General features: G+C 54.9%; 3 protein-coding genes across 4 annotated transcripts in view; 2 read left to right on the top strand and 1 right to left on the bottom strand.

The window, feature by feature from the left end:
- The first annotated feature begins 647 nt into the window (after positions 1-647).
- Positions 648-6,275, top strand: EIF6 (eukaryotic translation initiation factor 6). The gene is made up of 6 exons (XM_028118791.2): positions 648-1,061; positions 1,196-1,281; positions 2,671-2,846; positions 3,393-3,569; positions 3,771-3,952; positions 5,977-6,275. Exons 1-6 carry the CDS (start codon positions 955-957, stop codon positions 5,984-5,986), a joined length of 738 nt encoding a protein of 245 aa, XP_027974592.1. The 5' UTR covers positions 648-954; the 3' UTR covers positions 5,987-6,275.
- Positions 6,276-6,884: 609 nt separating this feature from the next.
- On the top strand, positions 6,885-12,445 carry MMP24OS (MMP24 opposite strand). Of its 2 annotated transcripts, none has more exons than XR_015769008.1 (2): positions 6,885-6,954; positions 12,252-12,445. XR_015769008.1 is itself a non-coding variant. In XM_028118843.2 (2 exons), the coding sequence occupies exon 2, from the start codon at positions 7,035-7,037 to the stop codon at positions 7,224-7,226; it is 192 nt and encodes a 63-aa protein (XP_027974644.2). In that variant the 5' UTR covers positions 6,913-6,954; positions 7,032-7,034; the 3' UTR covers positions 7,227-8,547. The 2 variants fall into 2 exon arrangements, 1 of the variants encoding a protein (XP_027974644.2); XM_028118843.2 differs by lacking the exon at positions 12,252-12,445 and adding an exon at positions 7,032-8,547 and having other exon boundaries at positions 6,913-6,954.
- MMP24 (matrix metallopeptidase 24) overlaps positions 10,290-21,361 on the bottom strand; it is a 40,044-nt gene continuing 28,972 nt past the window's right edge. Inside the window, exons 5-9 of the mRNA XM_088026759.1 lie at positions 18,566-18,727; positions 16,452-16,666; positions 14,260-14,398; positions 12,550-12,816; positions 10,290-10,627 (exon numbers count right to left, since the gene is read on the bottom strand). Of these exons, the coding sequence (XP_087882885.1) occupies positions 10,290-10,627; positions 12,550-12,816; positions 14,260-14,398; positions 16,452-16,666; positions 18,566-18,727 (1,121 nt within the window). The remainder of the gene's footprint in view (positions 10,628-12,549; positions 12,817-14,259; positions 14,399-16,451; positions 16,667-18,565; positions 18,728-21,361) is intronic.

Raw genomic sequence — 21,361 nt, 5'->3', positions numbered from 1 at the left:
GTGGCAGCCAGTCAGGACCCACACCGTTGCCCATCTGGACCCTCCCTAAGACGCGGTTTCATCCACCCTCCCCTCTCTCCAATACCTTCTTCAGCCTGGTTTCTTCTACTTCTCTGGCCACGCCTCCTTCTCCAGCCTTTGTCCTCGTCTCATTTCTCCCCATTGGACGCCTCCATGGGTGACCTCATCCACCCCAGGCTTCAGCCCCAAATCTCAGTCCTCACTCTCCCCTGGGCTCCAGATCTGGCCTGGACGTCTGTCTCGCACCTCACGCTCGGCCTGTCACCTTCCTCACTCCTGCTCTTCCTCCTTAGGCTTTACTTCAGTAAATACCTCCATCATCAATTCTTCGTTTCTCTGCGAGACATCCCTGGCTCCTCCTCTCTTATGCCTCTCATCCAACCAGCCCAGGTCTCGGTCAATTGTATCCCCTAAAAAGCTCCTGAATGAATGGATGGATGGACGGATGGATGGATGGATGGATGGATGAATGGATGGATGAATGAGAGCATGCTTGGGGCGGGGCCAGGTGGGGTCCGGACCGGACCACTTGCAACCACGGAGTCCGCCAGGGGGTGGAGCTACGGTGGCCGCCTGCGTGGCTGGTTGCGCCTAGCGCTCCCGGAAGTCTCCCTGGGCGGAGGCGGAAACGGAAACCTACTTAGGGCCGAGTAGAAGCCTTTGCCGCGTGCGAAGGTTGCGGTCGATTGGTGATCCTGTGTGGAGGGGTACCGGAAGGGACAGGTCCGGGCTTCCCTCATCGTTAGTGGTAGGAGCCAGAGGATTCGGGGCTAGAGAGTCTAGAGAGGCCCAGTGGGCGGGACCCGAGATTTGAGGGGCCGAGAGGGGCGTGGTCGCAGCGGGGCCAGAGGGGCCGAGGCCGGCGAACCCGGACCCAGGGCCGGTAGAAGATCCTCGGGCCCTGAACTACCGGTCCCGCAGCCCTTAGGCCTCATGGCGGTCCGAGCGTCTTTCGAGAACAACTGTGAGATCGGCTGCTTTGCCAAACTCACCAACACCTACTGCCTAGTGGCCATCGGAGGGTCAGAGAACTTCTACAGGTGCGGCGGGAGCCCCGGGGCACGCGGACAGTGGGGTGGCTGGATGGCGGGGAGGGTACTGGGAGTCGGGGGCTCTGGCAGAGTGAGGGCTCACGCCCCTCAGCCCCGTAACCACTGAATCCATGTTCCTACAGTGTGTTCGAGGGTGAGCTCGCCGATACCATCCCGGTGGTGCACGCGTCCATCGCCGGCTGCCGCATCATCGGGCGCATGTGTGTGGGTAAGCCGGCTGGAAGAGGCGGAGCGAAGGAGTGGAGCCGCCGAGAACCTTTAATTGTAGCCTTGGAGGGAACCCCGACTGACCCTGGCATTTCCAGGCTTTCATCCACTATCTCCAGAGACTAGAGAATCTCTCAAGTCTGGGCCGGACCCAGTTAAAGTGTCGGCAGATCTGACACTGGCGAAGGCTTCGGGATCATAGAATAACAACACTTAGTGCTTTCACTCTTACACTTGATTTCTTTCCTTCTTCACCCAGATACTGGCGGGTAGGGGCATTATTGCTTAATCTGACTAATGATGAAGCTAAGATCCAAAGAACCGAAGTGACTCACCAGGTTCTACACCTAGTGTGAGGGAACATTGAAATGTCATCTCTCCCTTGCTCCTGACTCTGGGCATGTTGCTTCCTCTTTCTGAGGATCCAGTTCCACCACTACAAGATGACAAGCTAAGATTCTGGGTCATCCTATTCAGTTGTCCATTTAAATCGTAAATCCCCTTTACCATGTCTCTGAGTGGCATCCCCATCCTACGCCCCTACTTCCCATCACTGTTGAGTCTGGCCATTGGTCTTTTCTTTGAGCTGGATCTGTCTCACTGTCACCCCTTATTTCTTTACTGTCACCCCTTCTTGCTAGTTCTGTTCATTGAGGCCATATAGGAGTTTGTTCTTTTATTTTTTTATCATAAGCCTGATGACCTTGGCCTCTGAGTATTTTCTTATTCGGGCCAGACACTCTCATCCCTACTCATGACCTTTGGACTTGATGCTGGGTGTTTTTTTTAATAATGTGGGTAACTCAGAGTTCAGAAGTTCAGAGTTGTGTTCTTGCAGTGGTAGGCGGAGGTTTAGTTATTGTTGTCACAATATAATTGTAGTTTGTTCATTCTTATTGCATTTTGTGTAAGTATATACCACAGTATATTCAACCATTGTGTTCACAGTAGGCATTTGGGTAGTTTTCGGTTAGTTCTTTTTTTTTTTTTTTAAGAATTTTTATTTATTTATTTGACACACAGAGAGAGAGCACAAGCAGGAGGAGTAGCAAGTAGAGGGAGAGGGAGAAGCAGGCTCCCTGCCGAGCGAGGAGCCAGATGTGGGGCAACACAAGTTCCTCTTGCTAGTCCTGGTCCCCCAGGGTTGATGATGGCAGAGTGGATGGGATGTGTTGGGATAGATTCCTGGGCTGTCTCTGGCCTACCCAGTGGGACTCCTGGTCCCCCTGGGTGTTGCATGGATCAGTAGGTTGGTGGGCTGGGTTTGGGCCTAAACCTTTCCTGGGAAAGCTAACTGGGCTGGATTGTGTCTTCAGCCCCCTGAGCTTCGCAGGCATCTTGTGTATTCGTGGTCCATTCCTGCCCCACCTCCTAATTTGGGTCTCTCTAGGCAACAGACACGGTCTCCTGGTGCCCAACAACACCACTGACCAGGAACTGCAGCACATTCGCAACTGCCTCCCAGACTCAGTACAGATCCGGCGGGTGGAGGAGCGGCTCTCAGCCCTGGGCAATGTCACCACATGCAACGACTATGTGGCTTTGGTCCACCCAGACCTGGACAGGGTAAAGTAGCCCAATTTGGCCCAGGAGTCACAGGACCAGCCTAGTCAGTGGTTAGTCACTGTTCTTGCCTATCAGGCAGGACTTAGGGGTGTCTCTTGTGGTTTCTCTTTATACGTGGGCTCTCTCATGTCAGGCATTCATTGGATAGTGGTAATAGAGGCCTTCTATGGTGTGGTCAGTGCCAGAAAGAAGCTGAGGAGGGTATTAATCCTTCAGAATCAGGGAGACGGACCCATCCTGTCCTGCAACCAACGCCGGGAGGGATAATGGACAGTTGAACTCTTAAGTGTGGGAAGAGGGAAGAGAGTGATGTGGAGACCAGTCTGTCTGCTCAGGGCATGCACAGATATTAGGGGCTCCGTAGCGGGTCTAGACCCTGCTCCAAGCTATACTCCCTCATTTTTCTGTGCGAAGCTTCCATACGCAGCTACATAGCAGAGGAATGAGGGGCCTAGGGAGCCAAACCCTGGGTGGTTCTGGGCATAGAGGGCCCTGGGTTTCTTGACCTGCAAGTTCTGGGCTGAGTACCGTGCCTTTGGCTAACAGGAAACAGAAGAAATCCTGGCTGATGTGCTCAAGGTGGAAGTCTTCAGACAGACAGTGGCTGACCAGGTGCTAGTAGGAAGCTACTCTGTCTTCAGCAATCAGGGAGGCCTGGTACATCCCAAGACTTCAATCGAAGACCAAGATGAGCTGTCCTCTCTTCTTCAGGTCCCCCTTGTGGTAAGCGTTCCTTTCTCAGACCTCTGCCTCCTGCTGAGGCAGATCCTTTGCCCAGTGTTAGGGATCGGAGTTATTACCCATCACAGTTTGCAGTTGGGTTTGCAGGGCAGGGAGCAGCAGGGTTTGGGGAACGTCCTCATCAGGGAGCGGCAAGACTTTGGCTTTTGGTGCCATGATCCACACTGAGCCATCCCTTGGCAGGCAGGCACTGTGAACCGAGGCAGCGAGGTGATTGCCGCGGGGATGGTGGTGAACGACTGGTGTGCCTTCTGTGGCCTGGACACAACCAGCACAGAGCTGTCAGTGGTGGAGAGTGTCTTCAAGCTGAACGAAGCCCAGCCGAGCACCATTGCTACCAGCATGCGGGATTCCCTCATCGACAGGTGCGTGGGCCTCTCTTCTGCCTTTGGAGGGTAGGGGAAGGAGAAGCCACCTAGAATGGGAGCCACACTGCCTTCATACCGGTAGGTTCTCCTCGTGTGGGAGGGCACACCTGCAGCGCTGCTGAGGGGTCACAGGGCACAGCAGGCAAGCACTGCCCGAGTATCTGCTTATCGCCATCTCTGAAGGCTCAGCTCAGCAAAGCTTCCCTCTGGGCCATCTTATTTTCTCACCATGTTGTTTTGTTGTCTGTGGCTGCTTGTGTGTCCATGTCCCAGCCAGCAGCCCAGAGCCTGAGACAAAAAGCTCTTTACAGAGGGAAGGAGGGGAAGCTGCTCTTAGGAACTGAGGAGACCCTAAGGGGCTTGTTGGGGGCGGGGTTGCATCAGAATCACAGTCATCTGGATTTTTATGGGTTTAAGAGAAAAGTGGGTTCTTGGGCCCTAACCCTGGAGAGTCTGGGGTGTGAGGCTCTGGAAGAGCAGCAGGTGTGGATATTCACCCTTCCCATGGAGGGTTCTTCTCAAGGCATGCCACCTCCCAAGTATCACAGGAGTCTTTATGAGGATACGAACCCCATAGTAGAGCAAGCACTCAGTAACAGAGTCCCTGCTTACAACAGGCAAAATTACCCTTCATTCTCCCTTCTTCATTCATTCGTTCACCTGATGTGCATTGAGCCCTGTTCCCTAAGTGTCTCAGGAAGCTCCAGTGAGACTCTCTGGTATCCAGAAAGGTTTTGTGGAGGACACATCATTTAGTCTGGACCCTGGGGGAATGAGTAGGTATTTGAATACGCAGAGATGGAGGGGGGGGTGGGGGGGTGGAGCACTTCAGACAGACCCCGAGATGGGAAAGTATGGCGAGTGTGAAGGGGAAAGGTTACATTGCCGGAGTGTCAAAGACCCTAAATGCCCACATCAAGAAGTTTTGACTGTAGGCCTATGATTTTGACCTTTAGTCTCTGTTGAGCTGCTTGTTAATGTAGATTCCTGGCATCACCCCTCACTTACTGATTGCCTCGGTCTGGAGTGAGACCCAACCATGTGTGGTTTATTTTAATAAGTTTCTCTGGGTGATGCTGATGGGGAATCAGCACTGGGAGAGCAACTGAAAGGGTCTGAATGGGAAAGTGGTACCAGTGGTTTTGTCATTTGTTCAGTAACTTTTTTTTTGAACATCTACTATGCCAGTCATGATGGTGATGAGTAAAATACACCCTCCCTGCCCTTGTGGAACATAGAATCTTACAAAGAAGACAGTATGTACACAATCATTTAATTAAAGAACAAAATTTAAAACCTCTTAGCAGCCTAAGAACAGAAAGAAATTTCTGCAACCTGATAATTGGTACCTACTAAAAAACTACAGCAAATGTTGTATTTAATGGTGAAACTTTAAAAGCTGCTCTTAAAGTCAGGCAGAATTGTCCACAGTCCCCAGCACGGGTCAGCCTCTGGTGGTCCAAGCTCATGCAGTTAGGTAAGGTAAAGAAGTGGGTATTAGAAAGGAAGAGCCAAAACTCATTGGCCTCCTTTGGTTTTGAACCCGTTGATTCGAGGTGCCCGTCAGAGCTCATGATGACGGGGTCAGGTAGGTGATTAGAAATAGGTTTTCTGGTTTTACAATTGTACACATAATTATTACCTCCAGGAAGAATGTTCTGGCCCTATTCCTGCCACTGGGGAATTTGTGGTCTGGGCATGTTCCTTCTCTTGAATCCCCTTACTCCCTTCTCTGATGTTTGTTGGACTTGACTTCTGAGGTTCTGGTTTATGATGGATAAGTTTGAATAAATTTTGAGTTGAGTGGCGAAGGAGTTACTTTTAGTTTTTAAGCACTGAGAGTCCTAGACTGGATTGTGACTCAAGGAAGCAGTGTAATCTGGGGGTGGGGGGCTCTGAGTGTGGCTCTTTAGGGCTGAGCTGGAACAAAGGGGTAAGGGTGGAGGCAGACATCTTAAGAATAAAGGGTGAGGTGTGCTCTGAGAAGCACGTACTGACAGTGTTTCTTCTTCTCTCCCTAGCCTCACCTGAGTCTCCTTCCATGCTGTTCTGTGGGCTCCTGGCTCTGGACTTTGGCTCCCTCCATGCCCCACCCAGTCTGTTTTGGATGCTGGCAGGGAGTTGGCAGAGAGCTCACTGGGACTGAGTGGCTGGATGCCCAGCGTTTCACCTGTGCCCATCTCCTGAATCTACAGTTACTGCAAAAATCTGCCATGTTGTGCTGTCAGGCCTTAAGGGCTCCTGACTGACTGCTCTGTTTGCTGTACCACCACCCCCCCCCCCCCCAATTAAAGGGCAGCTGCCTCTGGTTATTCTTGAATGTGTTGTTTGGGGGCCTCTGCCTGCAACCCTCCTTCCCTAGCATTAGTCTGGGGGAAAGTGGGTAGGATGCACACACACACGTCAGTTTCACAATCTCCCACCCTCCAACCCCCATGATCAGGATGGGTGGCTTCCTCCCAGGGCAAGAGGAAGAAGCTCTACTGTAGTTCTCGCATTTTCCACACAACTTAAGCCTCATACTTACGGGCTTAAAGGGATAAGAATCTGTTCCAGCTCTCCGCTGGGCCGGTATGAAGACCTATAAGGGGTCTGAGGCACCTGGCTACACGGCGGTCTTGTCTCCTTGGACCGAGGTGGACGGAGGTTGCTGGCCTGGCTGCCAGGTGCCCTGGACATCCTCAAAACAACTTCCCTTAGTAGCTTCAGTCGGTGTGGGAAGCATCCAGCGGAGTCGTTTGTGTTCCCGGGTTGTGTGCGGGGCGGGGCCCGGGACGTTGGAGCGGCATTGGCCGGTGGCTGGTGGGTGGGGTCGGGTCTGTCGGGCCCGCCCCCGGGGTCTGAAGCTGCGCCGCGGCGGCCGGGAGGCGGGGCCGGGGGGGGGGGGCAGGCGCGCGGTGAGGTCACGACGCCAGCCCCTCCCGGCGTCGTTACGCTGACCAGCGGAGCGCAGACGCCGGCGCTGGGATTCTGGAGACCCGCGGCTCGGGCGGCGCGAGGTGAGGGCCGGGCAGGAGCGGGGCGGGGAGCCTGGGTGGCTTGCGGCTGGCCCACACCTGACGGCCTCTCTTTGCAGACCATGGGCGCTCGGCTGAGCGGCGGTCAGGGCGCCCCGGAGCAGGTGCAGCCCCAGCCCCAACCCCAACCCCAACCCCAACCCCAACCCCAGCCCGGGGCGCCCGAGGCCCCTGAGCGGCCCCAGCCTGAACCTGGTCCCTGGGGGCCGCTGGACGATGTTCGCTTCCTCATCGCCTGCACCTCCTGGTACTGACAAGCCGCCCTCCGCAGTTACTGCTCGCCGCCAACTGTCGTTCTGTCCGCCTCACCTGGTTCGTCTCTTGTGGTCTCTTTCCATCCCCGGTGCCCAGGAGACGCTCGGAGAGTCGGGGAGGTCACGGAGGACCATGAATGGGGCACCGGCTCGCCTCTAGGTGCTCCTTGTTCGCCTCTCAGCCTGCACCCAAACCAGCTCAAACCTTCGTGCTCACCCCCACCCCGTAGCTTCTTAAGCGGTCTGGGTTCTGGGGCAGCCCTCCCCGGCCCTGGGTTCCAAAACCAGGCCAGGACTCCTGGTAAGACCCCAAGACTGCTGACCTGACCTCCTCTCGTCTGTCCCTTATTGCTGAGAACCGGGCTTTTGCTTTAGTCTTTGGTTATGGCGCCATGTGTCTTGGCTTCAGAGAAGACCTCGCCATGGTAACCCTCCCCATACTCCTCCTAAGAGAGGTTGCTCTGTCATCCTGGATCTCAGTAAGCAGGCTGTGTTCCAGGAACCCCAGTAACACTGGGCCTCCAGGGCCAGCCTTTTGGAGAGAGGAGACGTGATTGCTGGGCTGGGAGATGAGATGCATGGGACAGTTCCCAGACACCCCAAAGCCCCTTGTTCCCCTTCTCCCAGAAGCTTCTGAAGGCCACTCCCAGAACCTGATTCTTGTTCCCATATCCCAGGGAAACAACACACTCTGTGTTTTTGTTTTATTTAGAAATGATTTAAAAAACATTATACAAAGGCTGATCAGTTTAAAATGTGACCGACACTGAAATGCTGTGATGTTCCCCAGGCCGAGGGAAGCTGGGCTCTGGGGTCCCCAGTGCTGTGCCCCTCTGTCTGCCCGCCCTGTCCTGGGGTGATGGACAAACAGATGACCACCAGACAGGAGAATCCGAGATTGGAAGCCTCCAGGCTGAGCCCTCTCCGGGCCTGGCCCTGTATCCCTCACATCTGCAGCCTGTGCTGGCCTCCATCTCTTGCTCTTTCTCAGCTGGCCTCCGTAGTCCCAGGAGCCAGTAGGGAGCCTGGGGAGCCTAGAGCTTTCAAGAAGTGAGAGCACCAACCTGAGGAGTGGAGAGGGACCTAGAAGGGGAGAAGGGAGGCCAGGAAGAGATGGATAAAAGAGACCCTTCTGATCTCATCTTGGACCCTAGAGGTGTCCATAGGTGGGGACCCAAGGCCCAGCCAGCCCACCCGATGGCCTGGGCAAGAAACAACCTCTCTGTGCTTCATCGGAGGGCACGGTGAAAGGTACCCTAGGCTTCCCAGGGCCTACACGAGTTTCATGTGAGTGGACAGGTATGAGCTAATAAAGTGCTTTGCAAAGTATAAAACACTATACAAACCTATGAATCACTAATATCTCTGCAGTTGTTCCCCACCCGCCCCAGGGAGCCCGCCCTTGGCCAAAATGAGAAAAAACAGAAGGATGATGACAGGGAACACAGTGGACCCACATAGGTGCCTCTGGGACAAGAGAGATTTTGCTCAAGTCAGCTCCCAGGGCAACAGTAGTCCCTGTCTGCTACAGGTTAGGCCAACCCAAAGCCTAGAGGCCACAGGGTAGGGGCAAGGCCCATGCAGGCTCAGAGGGCCAGGATGGCATCTGAGGCTCTGCCAGCACCCTGAGGACTGATACCTCCTTTTGGCTTTGGCAGAGAGCCAGTGGGCACCACTGAACCCACTGGTCTTGCCTAGGGCTCTTCAGCGACAAAGGGGGCTGCCTCTACCAAGTTGAAGAGAGGCAAGCTGAGCCCTAGGAATTCCTGCCAGAGACAGTGAAGGGTGGGCCCCTAGCATTGGGACCACTACCAGTTGGAGGTTCCCTTTTCCAAAGAGCAGTGCAGGATGATGGGCCCAGTGAGCTGGGTTAGCAAGGGCCAAGCTTGTTATAAACACTGCTTCCAGGCTAAGAGATTGAGTTGGCCTCAGGGTAGCTGGGGGTGTGGGCTCTGAACACTTCAGAAGCCTGCCCTGGGCCCATTACCCCAAAGCCATGAGAATGTTGGCCTGGAGCCATTTCTGCTGCACCTAACGCACCTAACATCAGGCTGAGCCCCAGAGCATAAGCAACAGGGCCGGGGACTGGGGGAGTGGGGAAGAGGGGCAGGGGAGTGGAGGATGGTCATAACTCAGATCAGCCTCCAGAAATAGGGTCAGCTCCTGCCCCAGCCCTTTAGCATCATGAGCAGAATCCAGCTCCTGGGGTGTCTGGGCGCTAGAGTGGTCTTAGCAGCACCTTGGTCCTTATCTCCTGGGGAAGGGCCGGCCACGCTGGCCTCACCACCAAGATAGTCACCTCTAATTCACCTAACGCCTCAAGCAGCCTTTGCAGAATGGGACTTTTAAAACAGTAGTGACAGGACATTTAAATATTCACGATGTGACAGCTGGGTCCTTGTCAGACCCAGCTGGGCCACAGCACTGCCTGCAACATGTGACCCTAAATCCTAGGTCTCAGAGGAGACCCTGATGTGTGGAGCAGGTTTCCTGAGGGATCTGCTGCATGCCAGCAGGGGAAACCCAGGCTTGTTGCCTACCATGTTGGCAGCAGGGGTCTTGTAGCCTTGGAGGACCAGTGGAGTGGGGGTAGGGGCGGGGGGACATCTGACCAGCAGGTGTTGGCAAAGGGGGACCAGGATTGGTGGCATCTCCCAGATGGGGCTGAGAGTGCTAGTGCTGGCTTCCACAGAAGGTGCTGGGTCCAGCCAGGAACGGAGCTGTGGTGCCTCATTGATACCACAGGATTCAGTGACCACAGGACCTCCTCCTGGCATGGTCCCTGCCTCCTGATGGGGCCTGACCTATTCCCTTGGGTAGGGAGCAGTTTACCCAGGACAGAAGGCTGGCAGCTGGGGTGCCAGACACCCACCCTGGGGCACAGCCACCATCACTCCCTGCCCCACGCTCAGCCTAGGCCAATGTACCTACCACTTCAGCTGCATGACCACCGGCCTAGGGCCCTACTGGCCCCAGTAGGCAGTGGCCAGAGCGGCCCCTCAGACCCTGATGAGGAAGGGCCTGGCTGGCCAGACCGAGTGGACGGAAAGGGCTCTGGGCTGTTCACACCCACTCCTGGACTGGCCGCTTATAGTAGGTGACAGGCTGAGGGCCTGCCTTGTTCTTGAACTGGAAGATGGTGTAGACCAGCACCAGGATGCAGAGGGACAGGATGCAGGGGATGACCACAGCCACGGCGTTCACAGAGCCTGGCACATCGTTGATAGTCACCATGATGTCCACATCGTCCTGGGGCAGCCGCCGCTCTTTCCGCCGCTCCACGTCCTTCTGGTTGCAGCCCATCCAATCACGCAGGATGTTGCGTGGGTAGCCTGGCTCTACACTTAGTTTCTGGTTGTCAAACTTCCAGTAGTCCCGGCCCTTGTAGAAGTAGGTGTAATCTGCAGAAACATGGCCCAGCATCACCACTCCCAGACACCTGCTCTGACCCCTTGTGAGAGGGCAGCATGGAGGAAGGGCACCTCTCCCACCCTGGAGTCCAAGAGGAGCTCTGAAGGAGGGGTGGGCATATGAGGGGGTGGGAACGGTGCGTTGGAAGGCTTTGAGGTGGGGGGAGGGCAGTGCTTGGCACACTGCGCACAGTGTGGCAGGGTCACGGAATATGGTCTGCACAGTTGCAGAGAGGTGCTCCCAGGACCTGGAGCAGCCTAGCCTGTCAGCTCAAAGGTGCTGGGAAGCTACTGAGGGGCTTGAAGTAGACAAGTCCCAATTTGTGCCTCCCTGCCTTAGCTTGGGGTCACAGCTCCATCACACTTGCCTTTGCCATCCCCCCACCATGGGTGCGATCACCTCCCCTACTCTGGCTTGGACAGCACCGCCTTCATAGCTCTAGAGCCTCAGTCAAGCTCCTGCTTGAGGCAAGGGAGGCAGGGAGCAAGATTTCTCCTTTTGTTGACAGCGGACATCAGCTTGTCACAGCTATCATGGATTTTCTTCAGCTTGTCACACATGACAACACAGATGCAGGGTCTCTGGGACCCTGCTGGGGAAGGGCCTGGAAAGAAAGGAGGTGGAGGGGCTGGGCAGCCACAGCGGACTCCCGGGCTCCCGGCAACAGCCTTCACGGTAGAGACAGCAAAGCAGCTCACTCAGACCCTCCTATTGACCAGCCCCCCACCCTGGGACTTTCATTGGCCAAAGTCCTTGATGTCACCTGTCTCTGAGCCTCCAGAAAGCGAGACCACATGTGTAAAGCATCAGGTACACAGGAAAGCTACCAAGTAGCGGCTCTGCCCCTGAGACTTTTGGATTTCATACCAGTGACATGGAGAGCCCTTCATGAAGATGCTCTCTGATGCGCCCTCCTCCACTCCCCACCCCCAGCTCTCCCACTACATTCCCTTCCTTTAGAGCATTTGCTGCCACCTTAGCTGTTTTCTGCCTCTAGACTGGGAGCCAGGGATGCAATGCAAGGCTTGTTCTCTGCTCCTTCCCCAGCTCTCCCACAAAGGCTGGCTAGTAATTATTGTGGAGTGACCCAATGACTCCTGTCATTCTACATAACAAAACACACCAACAAGATGTTGATAATGGCAATGACGATAGCCCCTAGAACACATGTGGCAGGGACCATGTACTAGGTGTTTGTCTAAGTGCTCTACTTAATTTATCTCATTTAATTCTTAACAAATGCCAATGAGGTAGGTACCATTATTATCCCCATTTGATAGATGAGGATGCTGGGAAAACTGAGGTGGTTTGCCCAAACTCCTAGTAGGTGGTGGAGGTGGGCCATGAAGCCAGCCAGGCTCCAGAGTCTGTGCTTGTGACCAGATCAGGGGAAATGTATTTAGCAAACATTCATGGACTCCCACTCCGCACCTGGCAACACCCAGCCCCTCCTCTTGAGAAGATCCTAGTCTGGTGGGAAGCTCCCCACTTGGCCTCCAGGAGGAGCTTTGGAAATGTCTCATAAATAAAAAAGGCTTCTCTTTCCATCTGTCTGCCCTCAAGCCTTATACACAAGCACTTTTGAAAGCACCCATATCCATCATTGCTTTTCAGGTTTGATAAGGAACCCCTAGAGTACATCTGAGGACCACTATTTGAGAAATGCTGTCCGAAGGGATGAAGTCAGTCTGTGGAAACATCTCTCAAATGTGAGTCATCCCTGCAGATGAGAAGTGTGGCTTGGTAGCTGGGAAGAGAATGAATCGACTGTGTGAACCTGGGTAGATATGAGGCCGTTGTCCTTACCATCAGGCACTTTTCTCAAATCTGGGTACCCTGAGAGTATGCCCATGGGCCCTGTTGAGACCCACATAAAATCAGCCACCCCCTACACAGCCAGGCTCTTACGTACATCCTTCCTTGCTGATGAAGGCCCCCTGGGGAGCCTGTGGGATGCCCTTCCACACAGTGATGGGCTTGGGGTAGCCAGGGTCCGTGGCCCGCCGCTCCTCACTGTAGCGCCAGTACCGTTCACCTTTGAAAAAGTAGGTCTTGCCCACGGGTTCCCAGCGCAGAGCCGTATCAATGCCTTCTCGGGGCAGACAGCTCCCCAGCTCCCCTAGGCTGTGGGGGTACCCAGGCTCCACCGTCACCTCCTTAAACACCCAGTACTTGTCACCTGTAGCCAAGAGAAGCCCAGGATCAGCCTTCCCCAGTCACACGGTGCCAGAGGTGGTGGCTAGTGCCACGGGTCCCATCTTCTAGGACTGAAGTCATTCATAGAGCCACAGTGTCAGGGGGAAACAACCGAGGCCTGCTTGAGGGCTTCTGTGGGAGACTGAGGCCCCTTGGCCCTGGCAGAGCATGGGGGCCAGAAGCCAGTCACTATAGATCCTGGGCAGCTGGCCCCATGCTGCCCAGCCTCCGTGCCTCACCACGCTGTTGCTCCTCTCCTCTGGGGTGTCCTCAGTCACTCCTGTGGCTTCACACTATTAGGACTCCTCCACCTTCCACCAGTGACACCCAACTCTGCGGGCTCACAGCCACTACCATGGGACCTGAGCCCCAGACCCAGGAACCCTGATCCCGGCCTTTGGGCATTTCCACATCTGCTTCCCAGAGTTCCTCATCACCGCCTTAGGGGGCTCCCTCCCCGTCACCTTTCTGCCTCCCACTTCCCCAACTAGAAGCCCTAGCGTCACTTTGACTCTCCCTTTCTTCCTCCTCTCTGGGTTCAGCCTCTTATGAAGCCTTTTGCATCTTTTAGCTGTCCCCCTCTGGCCTCACTGGCCCTCCCCGGTGGGGGCCTCACTGATTCGCTCACCCCCCACCCCCGCCTCCGGCAACTGACTCACAAATAGCCTCCCCACCTCTGCCAGTCCAATAGGACTGCCGCCTGCCCTCTGGCTCTCCGCTGCTCATAAGCGTCCAGTGAACTCCCAGCATTGCCCTAGCGGGTCAAGACCACATTCTAGCCTGGCAACCAAGGCTCCACAGGACGCTCCTCCACTCTCCTCTCCAGGCCACTGTTCACTGCTCTCCGACGTGGGCCTCCATGGCCGGTCAGTGAGTCTTCTAAGCTCTTCCAGTGTACCCGAGCTGTCCCTTCCCCTTGGACTGCTTTCCTCACTTCTCACTAACTGTATCTTACCCTTCTGGGCTGGGCCCACCTCAGGATAATGGAAGTGAAAGAACCTAGCACTGGGGCGGGGGGGGGGGGGCATACCACACATGCTAGCTCCCCCCTGCCCCCTTCCCTGACCTCTCCAGCCTGTGTGACCTCCCCACCAACTCCTACAGACCTGCTGGGCTGGCCTCCCATGGAGCACTGCATGGTCCTCAGGTACCTGGACCATCCATTGTGGCTGAACCTTATTCTCCTGCCAACCTGGGCACACACAGACCCTCAGCAATCACTTCGTGACTTGATTCCCCCAGACTGTACTTTGCCCACCTGCAGGGATCTGTCTTGTCAGAAGACAGTGTCTCTTTTAGGGCCAGAGGGGCCCTTGGAGGGCATCTGCTTCTCACCCCACCTCTTCCAGTGTACAGTGTACAGGGGAAAGGGGGTCCCAAGAAGGTCAGGGAACTGTCCCAGGTCTCTCAGCACAGGCTGTATTACCTTTGAAGAAGACAAATCTTCCATCGGCCCTTTCGTAGGCTGCATCTATGCGGGCGGGCAGACCCTTCCAGAACTGCTCGATCTGCATCGGGTAGCCCTCTTGCACCCGGTTATTGCGCAGGCGCCAGAACCAGCGATCCTGGGGGTCAAGGAGGGGCGGGGAGAAAAAGGCATGGCAGGCCCTGCCTCAACCTAGTGATCTCACCCCTGGGGCTCAAGCCCCAATAACCCAAAAGCTTCCCCTGGGCCCGGCCTTGCAACCCTCCGTGATGTCTGTCCATCTACTGCTTCTAGCTTCCAGTACCCTGTGAGGAAGACAGGATGCCCATGAATTCTCTTCATAATAAGCCTCCTGATGGCTCTTGCTGTCCAAGGGGCCATGAGACTGACAGCAGCAGGCCTGGTGCAGGGATGAGGTGCGGAGGAGCTGGAAGGGGTGATGCCCAGGCCTGGAGTGGCCACATGAGGGCAGCAGAGAGTCACTGACATCCCCGGGGGCTCCTCAAGCTGGCCACTGAGCCTGGGCAGAGTGTCCCCCTCACTGGCTGGCTCCACCCAGCAGGGCAAAGACCCTGGGAAGCAAGCTGTGGGAATCCCTCAAGACCTGGGTGCGAATTCAGATTCCTGCATTCAGAGTGGCATGACCGTGAGCACAGTGCAAGTGCCTCACCTACAAATGGGGGTAATGGGGATTGGATGGGAGATTATGGGCAAAGTGCCTAGAACAGCAGGGAGCACATAGTTGATGTTGAATAAATGGCAGCTCAGTAGGCCAAGAGTCTAATCAAAGCCCTCTTCAAACTAGTGTCTTGTGCCTGTGCAGGGCCTGTAGCCGGTAGGCAGTCTGGGCAAGGCCTACAACCTACCAGGTCCTCAGTTTTCTCATGTGTAAATGGGGATGATAAAACACAGACTTGACTAGTTGCTGTGGGGGGGGTTAGAGTGCAGAAGAATGAATGTGATGTGCAAAAGATGGCACAAAAACTAGAAAAAAAATTTTTAAGGTGTTTTACAAAGTACTTTCACATTGAGTTTTTTAAACCTGAGTTTGACTTTCACAAGTCTGTTAAGTAGATTTGAGATATACTGAGTCTTAAGGAAGGCCAAATGACTTTCCTAGAGCTACTCTGTGAGAGGCAGGATTGGCCTTGACCCATGGCGCCTGATTCTTGCTCAGTACTCAGAGCTTGCCGGGAGAACTCCCTGAGAGGAGTGGGGCAGCCCCCTACAACCACCCAGTGTGACGGAGACACGTTGGCCAGATGCCCTTCAGTGGATGGCTTGTTGCCCTGGTGGCCCGGGGTGTGGTCAGCAGGCTGTTTTCAACTGTTAGCCTCCCTGGGGATGGCCTCAGCTTCCGAGAGCTCCTCAAGGTCATACCCCTTCTCATCCAATGACTGAATGAAGCAGGGGGGACCGAGCCCCAGCCCTTTGGGTCCCAATGTGGGATGACCCTGATGGGCCATTCTAGCTCCAGAACTCCCTGTGGGGGTGGCCAACTCTGCAATGGGCCTAGTCGCTGCTTTTCTCCTTCTGCCAGTCTTGCTTCCTTCCCTCCTTCCCACACATGTTGATCCCAGAGGTACTTCCTAATCGAAATCCTGCATTCCAAACACTGTCTCAGAGTTTGTAGCACATCCACCAAACAGGCTGCCACCAGGTCAGCCCATGGCTAAAGCAACAGGAACAGGACAAATGACAAGATGTAGCCTGGCCAGCTTTCTATCAGACACCCTCGGTACCGGCCTCTCAACCCTGGTGTGATCTGGAGACGAACTCAGCCACCACCGTGCCAACCCCTACTCCAAGCTGCTATCTTCACGGCCATGCACTCATTTGATCTTCATACACCCTTCATTAGGGGGATGACTCCCAGCTTTCAGACAGAGAAACTGAGGTCCAGAGAAGGGAGGTGACTTGCTCGAAGTCACTAACCAGAAGCAGGTCTCCAGCACTTTCCCCCAGCATTAAACCCCTGGGAAGGTGTAGGATCACCAGTCCCCCGGCCTCCCTCTTGGAAACAAGTCAAATCACCCGGCAGCACCAGAAAGGGACCCCATGTCCTGGCCCCCGGGCCAGCTGGTGTCCAGGCCCAAAGCGGGCCTAATCCCAGGGCAGCAGCCTTCTCCTGCTCCACAGAGGGGGAATGAGTGCCGGGGACCATCTGGGTGTTGCCAGTGGACTGGCCCTACCTTAAACACAAACATCTCGCCTCGGAAGAGCGCCACCGTGTTGAAGTTGCCATCACAGATGTTGGGTTTGGCACCCGGTGTGGATGGCCGGTCCCCTAGGGGCGGCCTGGGGGGCCTGGGCTGGCGCTCATGCTTCCTCTCACTCGGTGAGTGGATCCTGCGGATGGGGAGTGTGGGGAGTGGTCTCGTGGGCTCCAGGGGCTCGGCTGGAGGTCCTGGAGAGAGGGGCTGCATTTAGACAGGGCCTCCCAGGGCCCGTGCCTCATCACCACCCAGGCAGCTCTGGGGTCTGCCACCCTCCAGCCCCCTGTTTCTTCTTCCATTTTTTGCTCTCCCCCCGTCTTTAAGAAAATGGATGAGAAGAGCCATTAAATGGGACTCTTATCCTTCCACCCGCAAATCTGGTATCTTCTCTTCTAAGAGAGAGCATGTCCTTCCTTAGGCTCAGTGTCCCATACCATCGTCCTCTGCCCCCTCCACACATGCCGGCCTCACTCGCTCTCCCCTTCCTTCTTCATCCTGCTCCAAGACCGCGTCTGCCCTGTCTGTCAAGATCTCCAGTGACCTCCATGTTGCCAAATCCAAGGGTTACGGACTCAAACTTGGATGTGCATCTGAATTATTCAGAGATCTTGATAAAAGGCGGATTATGACTCAGAGGGTCTGGGGTGGGGCTTGCCATTCTGCATTTCTTCAGGTTCTCGGGTGATGCCAGGGTTGCTGGTCTGAGGCCCACACTTTGAGTAGCAAGATCAGAGAAGCACTTTTCCAGGAGCCTGTAGTGACTTGGTTTTCTGTCTACTTCACGGGCTGTTCCTTCTCTACCTCCTTTGCTGGCAGCCTCTCTGCACCCACCCTACTCTAAAGGTTGTAGTGCTCCTGGGTCCTCTTCTCTCTATTTTTGTCCCCAGGTCAGTTTTCTCACTTGGACAGCATATTAGGATCACTGGGAGAGCTTTTAAAACTCTTGATGCTCAGAAAGCACCCCAGACCAATTTGAACCCAATCTCTGAGAATGTGAGCACCTTTTATTAAAATTCCAAGGTAATTCCAAAGAGTCCCCTAGTTAAAAATCACCACCCTAAGTGATCTCATCCAGGTTCATGGCTTTAAAGACCTTCTGTGTTGGGGCTGTCCAATAGGATGTTCTATGATGGCAGAAATATTCTATATCTGCACTGTCCAATACAGTAGCCTCCAGCTGTATGTGGCTGTTGAGCACTTGAAATGAGTGACTAGTTGTTAGTGGGACAGAGGAACTAAAATTTTAATTTTATTTAATTCTAATTAATATAAATTTAAACTTCAATAGTCACACGTGGCTAGTGGTTATAAACTGGACACCAAAGATTCCAAATCAATATCCCAGCCCAGATCTCTGAGCACCAGACTGGTAAATCCTATTGCCCCACAATTCGAAAAGCCAGAAATCTTGGTGTTGCCCTTGACCCTCACTGCCATGTTTGATCTATCAGCAAATCCTGTCCATTCTACTTTCAAAATATCTCCAGTCCCGACCTCCCCTGTCCTGTCTTCCCCTGCTTCGCTGAGGGAGATCCTGCCCGTCCTCCATGGGGCCATCTGTTCTGTGAGGTCCTCAGGACCTCCAGAGGGAGCCCTCCTCCTGTGCTTCATAACCTGGGGGCTGAGGCAGCCTGTGCTATACTGACATGCATTTGCTCCAGTAACTGGTCTTCTCATCTCAACTGACTTGATAAGAACAAGGCCTTCACATACCAGTGTGAACAGGGAACTGGGAGGGAGGCCTTTCCTATCTTATCAAAATATTAGTCCAGCTTCTCATTTTTTCTGGTTTAAGAATCTCTTGACTAGAGGTGGGGTCCCCTTGAAAGTATACCACAGGAGGCGAGGGGGAGGTGTATGAAGGGGGAGGAGGTAGAGAAGAGGGAGTGGGTGGGATTCCGCTCACTTTTGGCAGCTCAGACCCTCCCCCACAGTTTCCCAGTGGGTCAGGCAAAGACCTCAGAAGTCTCTAAAGGTCGGACAGTGGCTATGGTGGGGATGGATGTCAGTGCCCCCCCCAACCCCTCAGGCAGGTAGTCACAGTCCAGCCCCAAAGACAGAGCAGAGGCCCCCTCTCCCCTGCCACACACCGTAGATCTTCTGGATGCCCTGGAGATCATCCTGAGGCAGTTTGAAGTTGTGTGTCTCCATGTACTGGTAGAAGGGCGCCATGATGGCGCTGGGGTCGTTGGAGTGCTCCAGTCCCAGCGCATGGCCCAGCTCGTGCACAGCCACCAGGAAGAGGTCATTCCCTGTGGAGAGGGGGGTGGGGAGGTGTCCAGGGCACCCACTCAGGTGTCAGTCAATCCATTGCTTCAGCGAACACTGAGCAAAGGCTTTGTGTCAGTCCCTGCGCTGGACCCTGGGATCTACAGAGAACTCCTACACAGTCCTGCCTTTTGGAACTCTCGATATGTGGGGGATTTGGAGAGAGAAACAAAATAAGTGAGATTAATGTTCCAGGTGCTTTAAAAGATGTCTGTAAGGGTCAAGTGAGGATTCTGAAAAGGGAGGAGTGATTTAAACTTGAAGATGTCCAGGGAAAGCTTCATAAAGGTGAAGTTTAAGTCGGCTCTTGAAAGATAAGAAGTTAGTCAGGAGATTGGACTCGGAAGGTAGGAGAGGGAGGGGTGGGGGTGGCATTCCTGGCAGAGAGAACGCTATAAACAAGACCCAGGGACAAGCAGGCTCATTCTACTTGGCTCTGGAACAAAGCACGAGGGGAGGGCAGAGAGAGAGATGAGGTCAGCCAGGCTGGCAAGTGGGTCTCTGTGATGCCATGCAAAGGAATTTGGATTGGCTTCTTAGCCAGTGGGGGGTTTAGACAGGAGTGGGGGTGGCAACGTGATGAGTCACTCTGGCTGCACTGTGGCTGGAGGAGGGAGGAGAGGGGAGGGAGACCAGAGGTAGGGCATTGGTGGGGCCGGGTTGGAAGCTGGGAGAAGGGTCTGGGTGAGAGATGAAAAGGGCCGAGCCAGGGGAGGTCTGGGGGCGGCGGGCAGACAGTCAGCTTCAGGAGGCCCCGGGGGGCAGGCAGGGTCCTGACTGCAAGGCAGTGCTCCATCCAGCAACACCTTAGTCCTGACATACCTGAACCATGGCCAAGATCAAGGCAGGTACTCAAATGCAAGTGAAAACAACAAGGTCCAGGTGCCGAAAGTGGGACACGGGATCCCGAGCATGAAGCTGAGGCGGCAACATGGCACGGTGGTCATGAGCATGGGGCCCTGATCCAGACAGACCTTCATCTGCAGCTCTACCCCCACCAGCGCTGTGAACTTGGCCAACAGGTCTACCCTCTGAGCCTCAATGTCCTCATTTGTAAAATGAGGAGATCATACCTACCTCATAGGGTCATGCGAAGATTGGATAAGATAATATGTGTAAAGGGCGTGGCGCTGCTTAGTAGCTGTTGTTAGCATACAGAAAATGGCAGCTCGGCCTGGAACAGGCCCATTGACCGGAAAGGAAGCACAAGGCCAGTGGGGTTCCAGCTACCAGACTTTCTTAAGCCAACTCCTCTGAGCCTCTGGATCAGGCCTGGGACAGAGCAAGGCCTGATTTGGGGGGTCGGGGTGGGGGGTTAAGTAACCCCAGCTTTGGGAAAGGAACACAAGGGACAGGGAGTTGGGCAGGCTGTTGTACCGATAGTCCTGACCCTTGTCTGTCCAGTTATAACCTCTGGCTTGCCTTGACCTCTGGCATTTGAGCTCTGCCTCTCACTGCCCGGCCCTGAGGCATGCTGCAGCTCATTCCTGCCACCTTGAAGTGCAGGGGAGGCTGCAGGAGCCCAGGAGGTGGTCAGGAGTCCTAGCGACTACTCTGGTTCCAGTGTCACTGGCTAAGTTGCCCAGCGCAGGTGAGGGCCCTGTGAGGGTCACAGGGGGCTGGGGATTGTCTCTGGGCTTCCTGGTTAAGGTCTTGGGAAGAGAGGAGTGCATGCCTGCCTCTCTGTTGACACCACCAGTGTCTGCAGCGAAGTGGGGACGGACAAGATCAGTGCAAGGTTGGCCAAGAGCCTGGGGCTGGCCTTCTGCTGGGGGAAGGGCAAGCTGGCAGGAGGAGGCCAGGCCGCCCCCAGTTCCCGCCTCGGGTCCTGGTTCCTCTGGCAGCGGGGAAGGGTGAGCTCATCTCTCAGCTCCATCCTGAACAAAGGCAGCTACTAGCCAGCGGAAGGCAGCTCTGCTTCCTGGGGGCCGGTCCTGCCTGGCTCTGCTCCTCACCTGTTCTTCAACCTGGGACAAGCTGTTCGGGCCTCTTGTCTCCTGACCAGGCTCTTCCTCGGGGGGCATCCATAGGGACCTCTGCTGAGAACCAGGGAGCAGGGCTCTGAGCACTTGGCAAGACTCTAAACCTCTGTCCTCAGTCTCTGCCTATTACTCTGATAGCCCCTGCACCTGGGTCCCTGCACAGCCCTTGAAGGAACAAAGACTGTGGGTTAATTCCGGGGACTGAAAGGTAGAGAGGAGCTGGGGAGCTGGCATCCCACTGCACAGAAACCCAAGAGACTGTTCAGTGGGGGCTGCTCTGGGGAGATGGAAGGAGAGGGGACAGGGGCAGAAGAACTCCCCAGAGCTTGTGAGGGGAAAAGCAGAAGGATGGAGAGGATCCCAGGACTTCATGGGCAAGAGGCTGTTAGGGTCTTTACCCTCCAAGAGGGTGAGAAGCAAGGAAGCAGAGTGGCCAGAAGTGGAGTCCGAGGGAGCCAGACCGACACGAATCCTAGTTCCACCATGTCGCAACCGTGTGACAGTTTAAATCTCTTCCTCTGTAACATGCAGGGAATAACGGTACCTTCATCCTAAAAATGGGGGTGAAGTGGATGAGGCAGGGTATGTAAAGTGCTCACACTGCCACCTGGCACAGAGCTGCAGATCACTATCAAC

Source organism: Eumetopias jubatus, unplaced genomic scaffold, assembly GCF_037043125.1.
Source record: "Eumetopias jubatus isolate StellerSeaLion01/CBP00866 unplaced genomic scaffold, mEumJub1_p1.0 scaffold_9, whole genome shotgun sequence".
In the NCBI taxonomy this organism is placed as follows: domain Eukaryota; kingdom Metazoa; phylum Chordata; class Mammalia; order Carnivora; family Otariidae; genus Eumetopias; species Eumetopias jubatus.
The sequence above is the reverse complement of the archived record's forward strand: the minus strand, read 5'-3'. Positions and strand labels throughout refer to the sequence as shown.

Bases quoted from the DNA above. Each gene is read 5' to 3' on its own strand.
- EIF6 (XM_028118791.2), top strand. From the start codon at position 955: ATGGCGGTCCGAGCGTCTTTCGAGAACAACTGTGAGATCGGCTGCTTT. The intron at 2,847-3,392 runs GTAAAGTAGCCC...TTTGGCTAACAG, and splicing joins TCCACCCAGACCTGGACAGG to GAAACAGAAGAAATCCTGGC. The intron at 3,570-3,770 runs GTAAGCGTTCCT...ATCCCTTGGCAG, and splicing joins TTCTTCAGGTCCCCCTTGTG to GCAGGCACTGTGAACCGAGG.
- MMP24OS (XM_028118843.2), top strand. From the start codon at position 7,035: ATGGGCGCTCGGCTGAGCGGCGGTCAGGGCGCCCCGGAGCAGGTGCAG.